At 44.1% G+C, this 13,915-nt stretch overlaps 1 protein-coding gene across 4 annotated transcripts in view; it reads right to left on the bottom strand.

Annotated features, from left to right (window-relative positions):
- Positions 1 to 7,109: 7,109 nt before the first annotated feature.
- SBNO1 (strawberry notch homolog 1) overlaps positions 7,110 to 13,915 on the bottom strand; it is a 57,178-nt gene continuing 50,372 nt past the window's right edge. For all 4 annotated transcript variants that reach the window (XM_035016863.1, XM_035016866.1, XM_035016865.1 and 1 more), the window contains one exon: positions 7,110 to 13,486. In XM_035016863.1, coding sequence (XP_034872754.1) covers positions 13,344 to 13,486 — 143 coding nt within the window. In that variant the 3' untranslated portion in view covers positions 7,110 to 13,343. The remainder of the gene's footprint in view (positions 13,487 to 13,915) is intronic.

Below are 13,915 nucleotides of genomic sequence, written 5' to 3'. Positions count from 1 at the left end.
GACCTGAGCCGAAGGCAGACACTTAACGACTGAGCCACCCAGGTGCCCCGAGAGTTGGATTTTATCAAATGTTTTTTCTGCATCTATTGAGAAGATTATGTGGAATTTTCCCTGCTTTATTCAACAAATTCTTTTGTTTTTGTTTTTAATTTGTTTATTTGACAGAGAGAGAGCACAAGCAGGGGGAGTGGCAGAGGGAGAAGCAGGCTTCCCGCTGAGCAGGGAGCCCGATGCGTGGCTCCATCTCAGGGCCCTGGGATCATGACCCGAGCCGAAGGCAGACGCCCAACCCACTGACCCACCCAGGCTCCCCTCAACAAATATTTGTTGAGAGTCTTCTAAGTGTCAGACACTCTTCTAAGGGTCAGCAAAGGAAGACTGTCCCCATGCTGTCATGAAACTTACTGTTCTAGACACAGAAGCCACATTTAGTGATCCCCCATTACCCCACCACATCAGAGTCATTACCTTACCCCTCACCTCTCACTATTTATTATTCTTCAGGCCAGACGGATTTTGAGCCTGGTTCTGGTTCATCCCCACACCTAAAACTTCATTACGTTAAACTTGCCCATGGGGCGCCTGGGTGGCTCAGTAGATTAAGCGTCTGCCTTTAGCTCAGGTCATGATCCCAGGGTCCTGAGATCGAGTCCCACGTCAGGCTCCCTGCTCACTCAGCAGGCAGCCTGCTTCTCCTTCTCCCTCTGCTGCTCCCCTTGCTTGTGTGCTCTCTCTCTGGGGGAGGGAGGGAAGAAAGGAGGGAGAGAGGGAGGGAGGGAGGGAGGGAGGGAGGGAAGGAAGGAAGGAAGGAAGGGAGTTGCCCTTATATTCTGGTTGGCAAACTCCTGCTCATCCATCAAGTCCAGCTCAACTCTCCCCATCTCTGAGAAGTCTTCCCTGGCTGGCTGCCCTCTGTCAATGCCTGCTATTATTGCATTTAATCAGGTCTGTCTCCTTCATGAGTCTGAGCTTCCCGAAGCAAAGAACTGCATCCTTGAATGTTCTAGTCAGGCACACTGAGCATTTCATAAATGGCTTCCGTGTGGTTCTAGAAATGGGACAAAGCAAGATCAGTTCGTACCCTCCTTCCTGCTCCCAGCTCACTTCCCATAGCAGATGTGTTAGTGTCCTCGGGCTGCCGTAGCAAATTGCCAGGAATTTGTCAGCTTGAAACAACAGAAATGCATTGTCTCACAGCTCTGGAGGCCAGAAACCCAAAATCAAGGTGATGGAGGGAGGGCCATGCTCCCTCCAAGGCTCTAGGGAAGAATCCTTCGCGCTCCCAGAGGCTGGCAGCTCCAGGTGTCTCTTGGCTTGTGGCCGCATCACGCTAAGCCTGTCTTCATATGGCCTTCCCACTTATCTTCCCCCCTTCTAAGAACACTTGTCATTGCAGGATGATCTCATCTCGAGATTCTTAAATTAATTACATCTGCAAAGATTCTCCCCCCCCACAAAAAAAGGTCACGTTTAATGATTCCAGGTGGACGTATCTTTTATGTCCATTCAACCCACTGCAACAGGCTTCTAAAAGGATCTGGATTTCCCCCCTCTCCTCTTCCCTCTGTGTCTGAGTTAAAACCCCAAAAAGGGGAACAAACATTCCTAGTGGTTCCACTAAAAACATGCCTGTGATGCAACTCAAACAAGCACCTTTTTTTTTTTTCCTTTAAGATTTATTTACTTATTTGAGAGACAGAGAGAGTGCAAGAGGAGGGGCAGAGGGAAAGGGAGAGAGAGAAAGAATCCCCAAGCAGACTCCCCGCTGAGTGTGGAGCCCAACGGGAGGCTGGATGCCAGGACCCTGAGATTACAACTTGAGCCTAAATCAAGAGTTGGGACTCTCAACCAACTGACCCACCCAGGCACCCCAAATAAGCACCTTTTAATGAGTGGTTTTAGAATGATCTAGAATGGTTCCTTATTAGTTTAACAGGCATTTCACAGATGGGCATGCCAGGAAGCACAGCAGATGAACCAAGGAGACCAGGGAGCCCAGTGAAAGAGCTTAGCATAGATCAGGAGACAAAGTTTTAGCTCCGCATCCACCTTATACTTCTCCTTAAGTCTCAGGTAGCTTGTTTAACCCCCCTGGGCCTTAGTCTCATCTGTAAGATTAGGGAGGTTTGATGCGACAGAGCTCTAAGAATCCTGGAAATGCTAACATCCTAAAAAGGCAGAGAGACAAAGCACGGGCCATTTTCTATAATTTTCATCAGCCCAGAAAGGCTTTTGCATCGTGTTGGAGACATTTCCATCAATGGACAACATTCTGGGGCAATCTGCTCAAAGTGGGGTGCACCTGCTCCAGGTGCCATAGGGGGACTCATTGGACTAGGGAAATACTAGAAATTCTATTTACGTGGGATTTACTGTGTACACATTGAAACAGAAGCACACACAGAACTTACAAATAACCTAATAAACAGCAATAGAGTTTTGAGAGGGAGAGAGGAGGGCAGGGAGACAGGGAGAGAGAATCTTAAGCATGTACCACACCCAGCGTGGAGCCTGACGTGGGACTGCATCTAACAACTCTGATATCATGACCTGAGTCGAAATCAAGAGTTGGGACGCTTAACGACTAAGCCACCCAGGCGCTCCAGAAAAAAAAAAATTTAAATATGTGACCAAAAAAAAAGTCTGGAGACCATTGACCTAAGAAACTAGTTAAGTAGATGGTCAAATCCAACAGTCTGACCAGCAAAGTTGTGGATTGCAGTGTCATGATTAGCTTATCACAGTTAGCGACTCTAATGTGGTTTATGTCCTCTCAGGACAGCAAAATCATACTTGATTTTATATCAAGTTGGGTTTTGATCAGAGGTCTATTCTTAAATCTATTAATTTTCAGTTATGTTTCTGCCATTACTCCTGTTTGTAGGCCAGGAGCCAGCGAGCTTCTCCTGTAAAGGGTCAGATAACAAACCTTTTGGGCTTTGCCATAGTTTGGCCACATAGTCTCTTAATGATGCATCTCTGCCATTTAGTGCTAACGCAGCCTCACACAATACATAAAAGAAATGGCATGACCGAGTGCCAATAAAACTTTATTTATGAACACTGAAATTTGAATTTCACGTAATGTTTGCATGTTACAAAATGATCTTTTTTTCCCAACCATTTAAGAATGTAAAAAAACTTTCCTTAGCTTGCAGGGGCACTCAAAAGCAGGTGATGCACTGGTTTTGACCTGTGGACCAGAGTTTGCCAATCCCTGTTTTAGACCACAGAAGTTTGTTTCTTAAGCTTGATTCCCTATGGGTAGAACACCAAAAAATGGGACATGCATTCAAGGATATAATGAACTTATTTTCGTATCAATACCTCTGAACAAGAAACACATGCAAAAAATAAGCTATGGAAACACAAAGCTAAACAGAAACCCAGTATTAATGCAGGAATTGAGAGAAATGTATAATTTATCTTGATCTTGGACTCGAGGGGAAAATGGGGGGAATTCCAGGAGAGTCTTACTGCTCTAACCAGTGGGCACCTTCACAAAACACTCCACTTTCTACTAAGGGTTCATGCTGCTAAATTTCTTAATTTCCTACAATTAGAATTTATTCTAGTTTGGATATCTCTAGTAATAAAGGGAGCGCACATCAATCTTTGTTGAAAGCTAATCTTGCCTGGAACCAAAGGTAAACAACAGAAGCTAGAGCATTTTGTTGTTGTTGTTTTTGTTACTAAAAAAAAAAATTACCCTCTAGAGTTCCCTAAGAAGGAATACTGAAGAAACTGGCAAGGCTGACCACCTTGAAATGGTGAAACAGGAACGGGGGACCAAGTGGTAGGAATGGAAACAGTGTTTGCTCTATGTTCTCATCTACTTATTGACTTCAGTCAGGTGGTGTTATTCAAGCGAAGAGCTAATCACAAACGTAAGAAGTGTTCCAGACTAATTTAGCACCCACCCTGTCATCCCACCTTTGCAGGATACTTTGTGGTGCTTCTTAAATGATGATGGTTCGGTGATTTGTAGCCAACGGCAAGGCACTTGCCTCTCCGAACCCAATAATGCACTTGATGCCCAGAGTGGGCAGCTTTCAGAGGATGAAGCCAACATGCCGAGAATTGGACTCTAAAAATAATCATTTTGCACATTTCTTTTAGCCTCCTTTCTCTCCATAAAGGCCTCCACAGATGGCTTCTTTACATCATGCTCTCAAATGACTAGCTGTTAAATATTCATACTTATGGAAATTGTACTGTACATACTCCAAACCCCCAGCCAGTTAAGCATTTGTATTTTCCGTCTCTCAAGGCCCTTGTTCACGGACCTCGTCCTCTGTAAAACACAAACTCGTGCACAGGCACACACACACACACCCATTGTAGACACCAACTTTCCACTTCCTTACGACTAATTTGCCAAGGAGAGTAGTTCTTAACCAAGGGACCAGTGATTTTGCCACTCAGAGGACATTTGGCAATGTCTGGAGACATTTTGGGTTGTCACACCCCGAGGAGGGGGTATGGTGCGGTTGGGTGTGAGGAGCAATGCGTACTGCTGGCATCTAGTGGGTAGAGACCAGGGACGCCACTAAACATCCTACAACGAACAGGACAGCACTCTGCAAGGAAGGGTCTGGCCCAAATGTCAATAGTGTGGAGGCCCAAGGGACACACGGTGAGGCGAAAAGCAGGCTTGAGTGCAGATAAAACAGGAAGGGGAACACGGTCAAAGCAAACTGGAACCAAACACTTGGGGATGGTGGAGGTGCTCAATGAAGGTCAGGTCTCTTAATCTCTTACTCAGATGAATACCCTAACTTAATAAGGTTATACATTTAAAATCCTGTTTCCTTGCAGTCTTCAAGCTCAACTTACACATTTTTTTTAAGGATTTTTATTTTTTAAGTAACCTTTCCACCCAACATGGGGCTCGAACCTACAACCCTGAGATCAAGAGTCACACACTCTACCAAAGCCAGCCAGGTGCCCGCCCCTCAACTTACAAATATATTTTTTTAAAATTTTGGTTAAGGGGGGCGCCTGGGTGGCTCAGGCCTTAAGTGTCTGCCTTCGGCTCAGGTCATGATCCCAGGGTCCTGGGATCAAGCCCCACATCGGGCTCTCTGCTCGGCGGGAAGCCTGCTTCTCCCTCTCCCACTCCCCCTGCTTGTGTTCCCTCTCTCGCTGTCAAATAAATAAAATCTTAAAAAAAAATTTTTTTTTTGGTTAAGGGATGCCTGGGTGGCTCAGTGAAGTGTCTGCCTTCGGCTCAGATCATGATCTCAGGGTTCTGGGACTGAATCCCACATCAGGTTCCTTGCTCAATGGGGCGCCTGCTTCTCTCTCTGCCTGCTGCTCCCCCCCACCCGGCTTGTGCTCTCTGACAAATAAAATCTGAAAAAAAAAAAAAAAAAAAAACCCAAAAAACAAAAAACAATGCTATCCCTTTAAAAAAATTAAAATAAAAACTTTGGTTAAAATGTAAAACACTCCCTTTCACTTGTTCAATTAATACTCAATTACCTCATGTATTTGACAGATTAAATTCCCCTAAACATTAATACCATTTACAAATTTGATTAAATTCCCTTAAGAATTCCAAGCTACAAATTATGATTCTCTTAAGCATTTCAAACCACACAAAGACTAACAAACAAGCCATATTCCAAACATTAAAAACAAAAACAAAATGCGGGGACACCTGGGTGGCTCAGTCAGTTAAGCGTCTGCCTTCGGCTCAGGTCATGATCCCAGGGTCCTGGGATCGAGTCCTGCATCGGGCTTCCTGCTCAGCCGGGAGCCTGCTTCTTCCTCTGCACCCCCTGCCTCTGCTTGTGCTCTGTCAAATAAATAAAATCTTTAAAAAAAGAAAAAAAACCCATCCATGCATCCCCATCCCTCCCTCCCCACACCCCTTCCCTCTGCCTTTCTCCAGGACAGCAGTGCTAACTCCTGGCCCAGGACACCTAGGCTGGACAGAACCCCACCCCGTGCTGGCTCCCAGAACTGTGCTCGTCTCCTCATCTGTAAAGTTTAGAGTGAGGGTACGCAAACCTTGCAGGGGAGGTAACTGATCTTCTTTCTTGGTGTCTTCTCTTCCCCTCTTTCCCTGTTCTCTGCTTCCCAAGGCCAGGGCAAGGAGCTGACTGGACTTCCTGGCCAACCCTTATTTCTCTGTCAAGGAGCCCCAGAGCTCAATAGTAGCCTAAGGCTGCACCACTCCCTCCTCCATCCACTCCAGCTTCCTCAACGCCATGCGCAGTCACCTCCTAGGCTCAGGCACATAGCATTCCTGATGTTTTCTTAACTCCCATAACCACAAGAATCCCATCTGCTTGCTCGTTTACGGTCTTGACATGAGAGGAAGTACCCAGCGTGTGACCCAACGCTGGACGCACAACAGTTACTTATAAAACCCTTAGTACAGGCACCAATCCCACAAAAATGAGAAACACCTTTCATGGCTTCTGAGCAAAGTGACTTCCTCTGAAACCTACAGGAGGACTGAAAGCCACGGAAAGGAATACGGCAAGTGCTCCACAGTGTCCGGCACACGGTAGGCGCACAGTATGCCGACGGTTTTCTACACTAGTTCATTTTTTCCTAAGCAGAGCTCAAATTTTGGGACTCACAGACTGGGCGGTTGCTCAACACCAGGAATGATTTTAAAGAAGGAGCCTTGTGTCCCCAAGCCTTCTAATCCTTGTGGCCACCCTTCCGTTTTGTGGCATCTTTCGGGAAAGACTCCGTGAGGTAAGTCTCAGAAGCCGTGGCAGGACCCCTGCCCAGACCTACTGAGCTGTGCCCACGTGTGGCAGGGTGTACCTTTTCTGCTCTGAAGAGTGCTGGGTTCCAGCCGAGCCACACAGAGAAGTCTTCTCTAATTCATTCTAAATAAAATGCCAACATTAAGAAAAGTCCAAGCCCCCAAAATGAAAGCTCTCTAGGAGAAGACGGTGGCATAAATACAGCTCGGACGGGAGCTCAGGACCCGGAGAAAGAAAACACAGACAGAGAAAAGCCGTATTAGCCAGTTTAATTTATTTAAGAATCTTACAAAAAAAAAAGAAAAAAACAAAAAACACGACAACAAAAAACTAAATACAGAGTTTGTTATGCTTCATGGTTGATCGTTTTTTACTTGCAAGGGTAAACCTCGCTAAATGCAGCCAACACATGTTTATTGCATGAGACCCAATTTTTAAAGTTACATATCAGAATGGTTGGAACCATCGCTTCTGGACACTCGGTACTGGATTGACCGTGGAAGGCTGAATGAAGCAGTGCGTACCCTTCGTACACGAACGGACATTCAAGACAGAGGAGCAATATACAAAGGGAGATATAAAAAAAGAGAACCAAATAAAAACCACCAAGAGTTTACATCCACCTTAGTTTCAAATTGTCTTTGGATTCCATCACACGTTGTCTCGAGACGCACCAAGTCAGATCAGTAAAGGAGGAAGACCTATGCCTACTTAGTATAAAAGTATCCTTTGCTCAGCAGAGGTAGAACCTGGCAAAAGTTTTATTGCAGAGATACAGCATACCTCTTCCCACCTCTCATGGTTGATGGTAGATACAAGTGGTTATTGAAAAATAACGATCAGTAGTTTGCAAATTCCGTATAAACCATGAACAGGATGGTTTTTCTCCCTAATGGCGGTGAGACTACAATGTGCTATGTAGACGAAACAAGCTCTCTGCCCCTGATGTGGAAGTCGGAAAGAAGGCTCAAAGCTTCTTTATCCTCTTCAGTGCTACAGATGCCGTCACAGCAAGAAAGGCCCTAGGGGTGGGGAGGTGGAAGAATGGGGCGTGCTCACTAAGGCGCCTGCGGATTGACCGTCAGACCCGGGGGAGGCCTGAGCTTCGAGAAGCAGAAGAACCAACTTGGCCAGGCTGCGTCCCTTGCTGGGCTCCCGCCGGCGGGCGCTCTGAGCTGTCCCGCCACTGCAGCGCCCGGGATGGCTGCTGCACGCTGCCCCGCTCACCACTCCTCGGGCACCAGAGGCAGGGAGTGGGCACGGTGGGTCTGAGCCGGGACTCCCACTGGAGCGCATCTCTGACAGGCCCTAATTTAAGATATGCTAGGTTCCAAAGGCTTATCTACATGCAGACAACTTGTAAACTTTCAACAAGTCTAGCAAGTTCGACAGGTAAATGAAACATGTACATGAGTGAAAGGCCCAAGAAATGCTCACGGCAAGCCCTCCTGAAAGTCATGGAGGAACATTTTCTTCAAAGTGCAAAATTTTTAAGTAAAAAAACCCAATGTCTGCCTCCCAGCAGATAATTACCACCATTTTCACGAGCCACCCCTGGGTCCTTCCCTGCTGGCAACACTCATTATCAAGAATGCTTTAATCCAGCTCAGCAATGAGGTTTCTGGCTGCTCCATCCAGTCAAGGGCAACTCCCAGGAGTATACTAGTGGTGAGAGAGGCGCAGGGGAGCCTGCTGGCCAGTCCACCCAGAGTTAACGGCCTCTTCTACCCTCAGCACAGAATCAACCCATGAACTGAAGGCTCGTGGAAGCCTCCAGAGCAGTTGTGTTGCTCTCTCTGGGAGGACAACTGTTCCTTCAAGTACATTCTTTATGGAGACCCACATGTACCGGGCCAGTCTCCCCATCCGCTATTAGAATCCTTAACAGGTGAGAGCGGAAGCAGATTACCTGTGCTCACTGCAAAGTAAATTTCTGATTTCTTATTTGCAGGTTAAAAGTATAGGCCTGACTTCTTTAAAAAACACAGAAACTTTGCAGCCAGCAGCAGGCCATCAATTACTGTCAGATCTGCAAGATTTTCTTCTCAGCTGGAGAGCCACACAGATGAAAACTTTGGTACAGGCCTGGAAAACTGTAAGGGTAGGAGCAAGTCGGGTTACTGAAGAGGTACATTGGATCCCAAATGCACTGAAGAAGTTAGAGGAGCTTAAAGGAAGTCTTGGGAGGACATTTTTTTTTATGTGAAAACATCAGGCTCACTATAGCTTCCAAAGAGCAACATAAATGAGCATAACTAGTCATATAATGACAGTATCAGAAATTGCACTCAAGTACATTCCCCCCAATACAATGCATTGCACACAGTAAAAATTTGTAATAAAAATGCAAACACAATCAGGCATGTTGAAAAATATTAACACAAAATAGACATAGGAATTCTATAGTAAAGATGCAAAACTGAATTCTAAAATATATGAACAAATTCAACGAAGAAGTTTTCCATACTTTTGTATAAAAAAAATTGTTAAGATGCCCCATATGGGAAGTCAAGAAAAGAATAAATAGGATTGAAGGGAAGAGGGAAAGGGAAAAACAAGTGGGTGGGGTCCCAATTTACAAGAAATATTTACATTCAGAATTCAAAAGAACTCAACATTTCTATATATACACATTTATGTACATATATATAAGTACAGCCTAAAATAAGAAGGTGGGTCTTGGATTTCACCTCAAGTACTCAGAAAAAAACTACTAGCTAACTTGAGTTGCGGGTATCTAGATGTGTTTCCTTCACTTATATGCCCTTTAAAGACACTGCATTCATATTCGATAATTGGCATGCCATGAGGAACTTACAGAAACCGTTTCTGCTTGCAGCTGCAGCCACGACATGAACTGCCTGCCGTACCCCAACAGCAAAGTGTGCACAGCCCTGTGTGTGGGTATGTGCTTAGCCAGGGAGAGCCCAGACACAAGGGTGTGATGTGATGCCCATCATCACAGTGCCTGCCTTTGCTACTGGGATGCCTGAACTAACCCAACGTCCGGCTAACTGGATCCCAGGCCTAACAGCAACTCTTACGTAGCACCATTCTCAGAAACTACCAAGTATCACTCAGGTACGTTTTTAAAGTAAGAGATCGTAGACATGGACCTTCCTCTTAATATCTTATCAAGAAAAGGACCAAAAGGGAAAATACTTTTTCTCTGCTCCTACTTTCATAAACTGAGATGCACCAATCATTTGTAATCTACTGCTTTTTGCCTTCGTGCTAACTGGGAAGTAGAGGGGGTGGGGGAAAAGGCTCGCATTATACAACTGTAAATGCTGTCCTGGTGCCCTTTCTGGTCGTGCCTATTAGGAGTTCTAATAGTATCACATGGAGGCTAGCAAATGAATGCCCCAGGGGCTGCAGACACAAAACCTCTAAGATGTTACAGTCCCCCGGAGCTTGGTAATCTAGAACTTTTACCTTTACAGATGAAGCACACTAAAATGAAAAGGGTTCCTGTTGCAGCCAAAAAAATTTTCTGAAGTGCTAATTAATTGGACTGGAATAAATATATGTACACAAACACAAACTAGTACATTGCTTTGGATGCAAGTTCTTGCTAACTTATATACAGATGTAAAGAAAAGATATTGAAGAGTCTATCTGCAATATAGCAGCAAAAAGGGAAAATTGCTTAAGATATTTACTTTTTGATCAAGTTGTGTTTAAAGAAATACTCCGTTAATACTTTGAGGAATACACATCATTGATGCCTATATCTGGATAATCCCACTGAACTGCAGATAGAGACCTTGTGGTGTGGAGATTGCTAAACTCGGGGAACATGAATTACCCCCAAGATACCATCTGAGCAGCTCTGGACTCAGAAAGTGGTTTTCAGCACAAATGACACTGTAAACTCTGAAAACACGAACATGATTTACAATCGAATCTTTTGTGCTCAGAGCCATATTGCTAAAAAGGGAGGAAAGGCATTGCAGGGGCCAAATGGACTCACATTGGGTTCAACAAGGCCCTGGGGTCAGACGTGGCATTCAGATCCTGAAATACATGGACCTGTTTTACAGAAGTTAGCTGTTGTTAAGACTTGATTTTTTGACAGAGGAGGACCTTGAATCCTGGGTTTTCCCATGCTGGCCAACCTGAACTTGCTGACTTAGATAAGGGCACAGTGTAAAGGTCCTATGTTCAGCCTCCAGAGAGGGGGATGAGCAGCAGACTCTTGGTGCTCAACACACTCCACGCCATGATGGGCATGATGGGCAGGGGCATGTGGCACCTCAAATCCCCTTCCATTTACATTGGTCGCCTTTTTGAGGTCTCCTCGGAGACTTTTCAGAGGCCTTATTTCTGGACCTTATTTTTAAAAGCAAAACAAAGCTGTTCCTCAAAGAACAATACATACACATGCCCTTTGCATCAAGATAGCTGTTCAAAAGAGCAAACATTACATCAGGAATTATGGGCGTCAACCAACTGCATGCTACAGAATTCTCGTACTGATGCTGCTTGGAAGTAAGCATACCCTGCAAAAAAAGATACCCCCCCACACAAAAGAGAAAGTTGGGCCAAGAGCCTATGAGAATCTGTCTTCCCTAACCCTGCCATTTTGTTTCACTGAGGGGAACAGGTCTGTTAGGGTTCCCTTCCCCAATTCTATTTCACTTTAGTGTGTTGATGGACACTGAACAGACTACCGGTTTAAAAAGACAGGAATTAACTGAGAAGTTTTGCTGCAGGTGGGACAATCTGCTCTTGGCTGCCAGCTGGGTCTAGTGGCCCTAACAAGGAACACTGGTTGATATTCAGATGGATCACTGCCTGAGATAGAAAGCCTAGACTGAGGATAAAAGTTGCATCCACTTGGCAAAACATGCCAAAGAACAGAAATTACTGTCAATGTGTTCTCCTAGGTATTAAGAATAAATAAATCTAAAGGAAACTTATGGTAAACTTGACATAAGCAAACTCAGGCTTAAAGAAACACAGGAAGATGAAAGCCCTAGCTTTCCATCACTGAACATCCATCCCACCTGGTTCTGCTAGAAGTTTAAAAAGTAACAAAAGAGAACAATTCAACTTGAGCAACATTCAAAAGTACTATCATTTCACCCCTTCCTCAATACCATCTCAATTTTGAGGGCGAGCCCAATAGAAGCCCAAACAGAAGGCTACCTGGAATGCTGAGCAACACACAAGTTCTGCAGAATCCCCGTCACAGACTGCTTCTGCAAGTGGTGAGGACCTAAACACGAGTCCACTTCTGGTTAGTATAATAACTTTTTATTAGACATCTACAAGACTGTGGTATCTTGTAGCTTTTGACCAGGTTTATACAATCTCAATTTTTCAATAGTGCAACCTGTGCAAGCAAAAAAAAAAGGGGGGGGGGGGGAGGAAAACAAAAGGAAACAAAAAAACCAATTGTCCCCTCACTTGTTTTTATAAACATCTATTATAGGCGAAACAAAACTTACCCATATTATAGATAAGTGTCTATTCACATTTGTACATTACCATTTTTAACAGCTTGAGATAAACTCTACAATGTCTTACAACACATTAAACAATATTCAAGTTACTGGGTAACAACAATAACAACAAGAAATAAACATACAGCAGAAGCCTCAAGTGTCTCCTCATTGTCTAGTTTACAGCTCAAGTACGGTTTCCTTTTTTATGAGTGACAAATTAAGATAATGAAGTAAAAAAAAAGATTGTTTGCAAGATGGAAGCCAATTTGTACTTCTAAAACTATCTTTAAGTTAAGGAAAATGTAATTTTAAGAAAAGCAGGCTTGTAGCCGTTTCTGCAGCACACATTAGGAATACTATTAATACATTAAAATTAACTTTTTAAGAGTTTTACCACAAAAAATGTTATGTACTCATTACCTTGACAAGAAACTTGGGGCAGGGAGAATGGGCCTGGGAGTGGAATTTGCAGGGTGAGAAGCAATACCCAGGTATAAACACTATAAAAATGCAATAACCAATGCTGTACATCTACAAAGTTTCTCTCCGTTACTTGACTCGTTTTAATCTTGTTTACACATGCTTTCAAAGACATGCACTGTCAGAACAAAAACTAGAAAAAAACCTGAATGCATGATATGCAACCTTTCATTTCATGCTTTAATAAACCTATTGTTTAATAAGTTGGAAAAAGAAACCAATATATATTTTCTATATTTATAGACTCAAAACACATGCATCTGGGGATAACTCCCACAGCAATTGCATGGATGTACTGCGTTAACCCTGAGCACTGTGTAACATAAAAGTAAAGCCAGTTTGGGAAGTTCCAAGCATTTTTAAACCAATTGTGGTTTGTAGCCTTTAACAAACTCACAAACAAACAGACACACACGCACGCGCACATATCCCTCTGCTCACCCAAAGTAAAAGCATATGGGAAGTACCATGGGAAAAGCGAAGGAAAGACATATGTACCACCATCGGCACTGCTGATTTTCAGTTTTGCTATCTATTCCAGGTTTGTCCTTATTCCCAAAAAAATTAACTAGAGAGAGCACAACTGAAAAAAAATTATAATTCTTTGGAAACTGTCCCTGATTTTTATGCAAATGATATGCTTCAACAGCATTTCAGATACATCCATGTCGAAACCTGTCTGTTCTTATGCGTTGCTCAAGTTGGCGATGCTCTGTGGGTGACGCTGCTGCCAGAGCTGTTTCTGTTGGACCGCAAGCTGTTGAGACTGGTCTGAAGTTGACAGGAGATTTACAAGAGGAGACACACAATTTGCAGGAATGATCAAACCTGCAATTAGAAACAAGAATTTAGGAAGGCTGCATCCAGGAGAGCTGTATTTTACAGCTTCACAGCACATTCCAAATGAAGCATAGTATTAAGTGTAACGAAGACGACGCCACACAAAAACTAAATGAATACCTAATAACTGAACTGGCCCCTTCAGAAGTAATCCAATTCCTCGGCAGCGTTACCCACAAATACCTAAGCATATGCACGTCTACGGCAACACCACCCTCTTGGTGGTGGACTAGAAGGTCAAGTACAGTCTCTCTCTCTCTCTGCTATCTTTGTAGCTCCACAGACGCACCTAACACAACCTTCTTGGGCAAGTACTAATGTAGCAAAAGACTGCAGGATACTGGCTGCAAATTCAAACGCTGACTGAAGCAGCCAACTTCCAAGTGGGGACAGTACAGATGTTAGTAAACTGTGGAA

This window comes from Mirounga leonina, unplaced genomic scaffold (genome assembly GCF_011800145.1).
Source record: "Mirounga leonina isolate KUSES-001 unplaced genomic scaffold, KU_Mleo_1.0 Mir_171, whole genome shotgun sequence".
NCBI lineage: Eukaryota > Metazoa > Chordata > Mammalia > Carnivora > Phocidae > Mirounga > Mirounga leonina.
The sequence above is the reverse complement of the archived record's forward strand: the minus strand, read 5'-3'. Positions and strand labels throughout refer to the sequence as shown.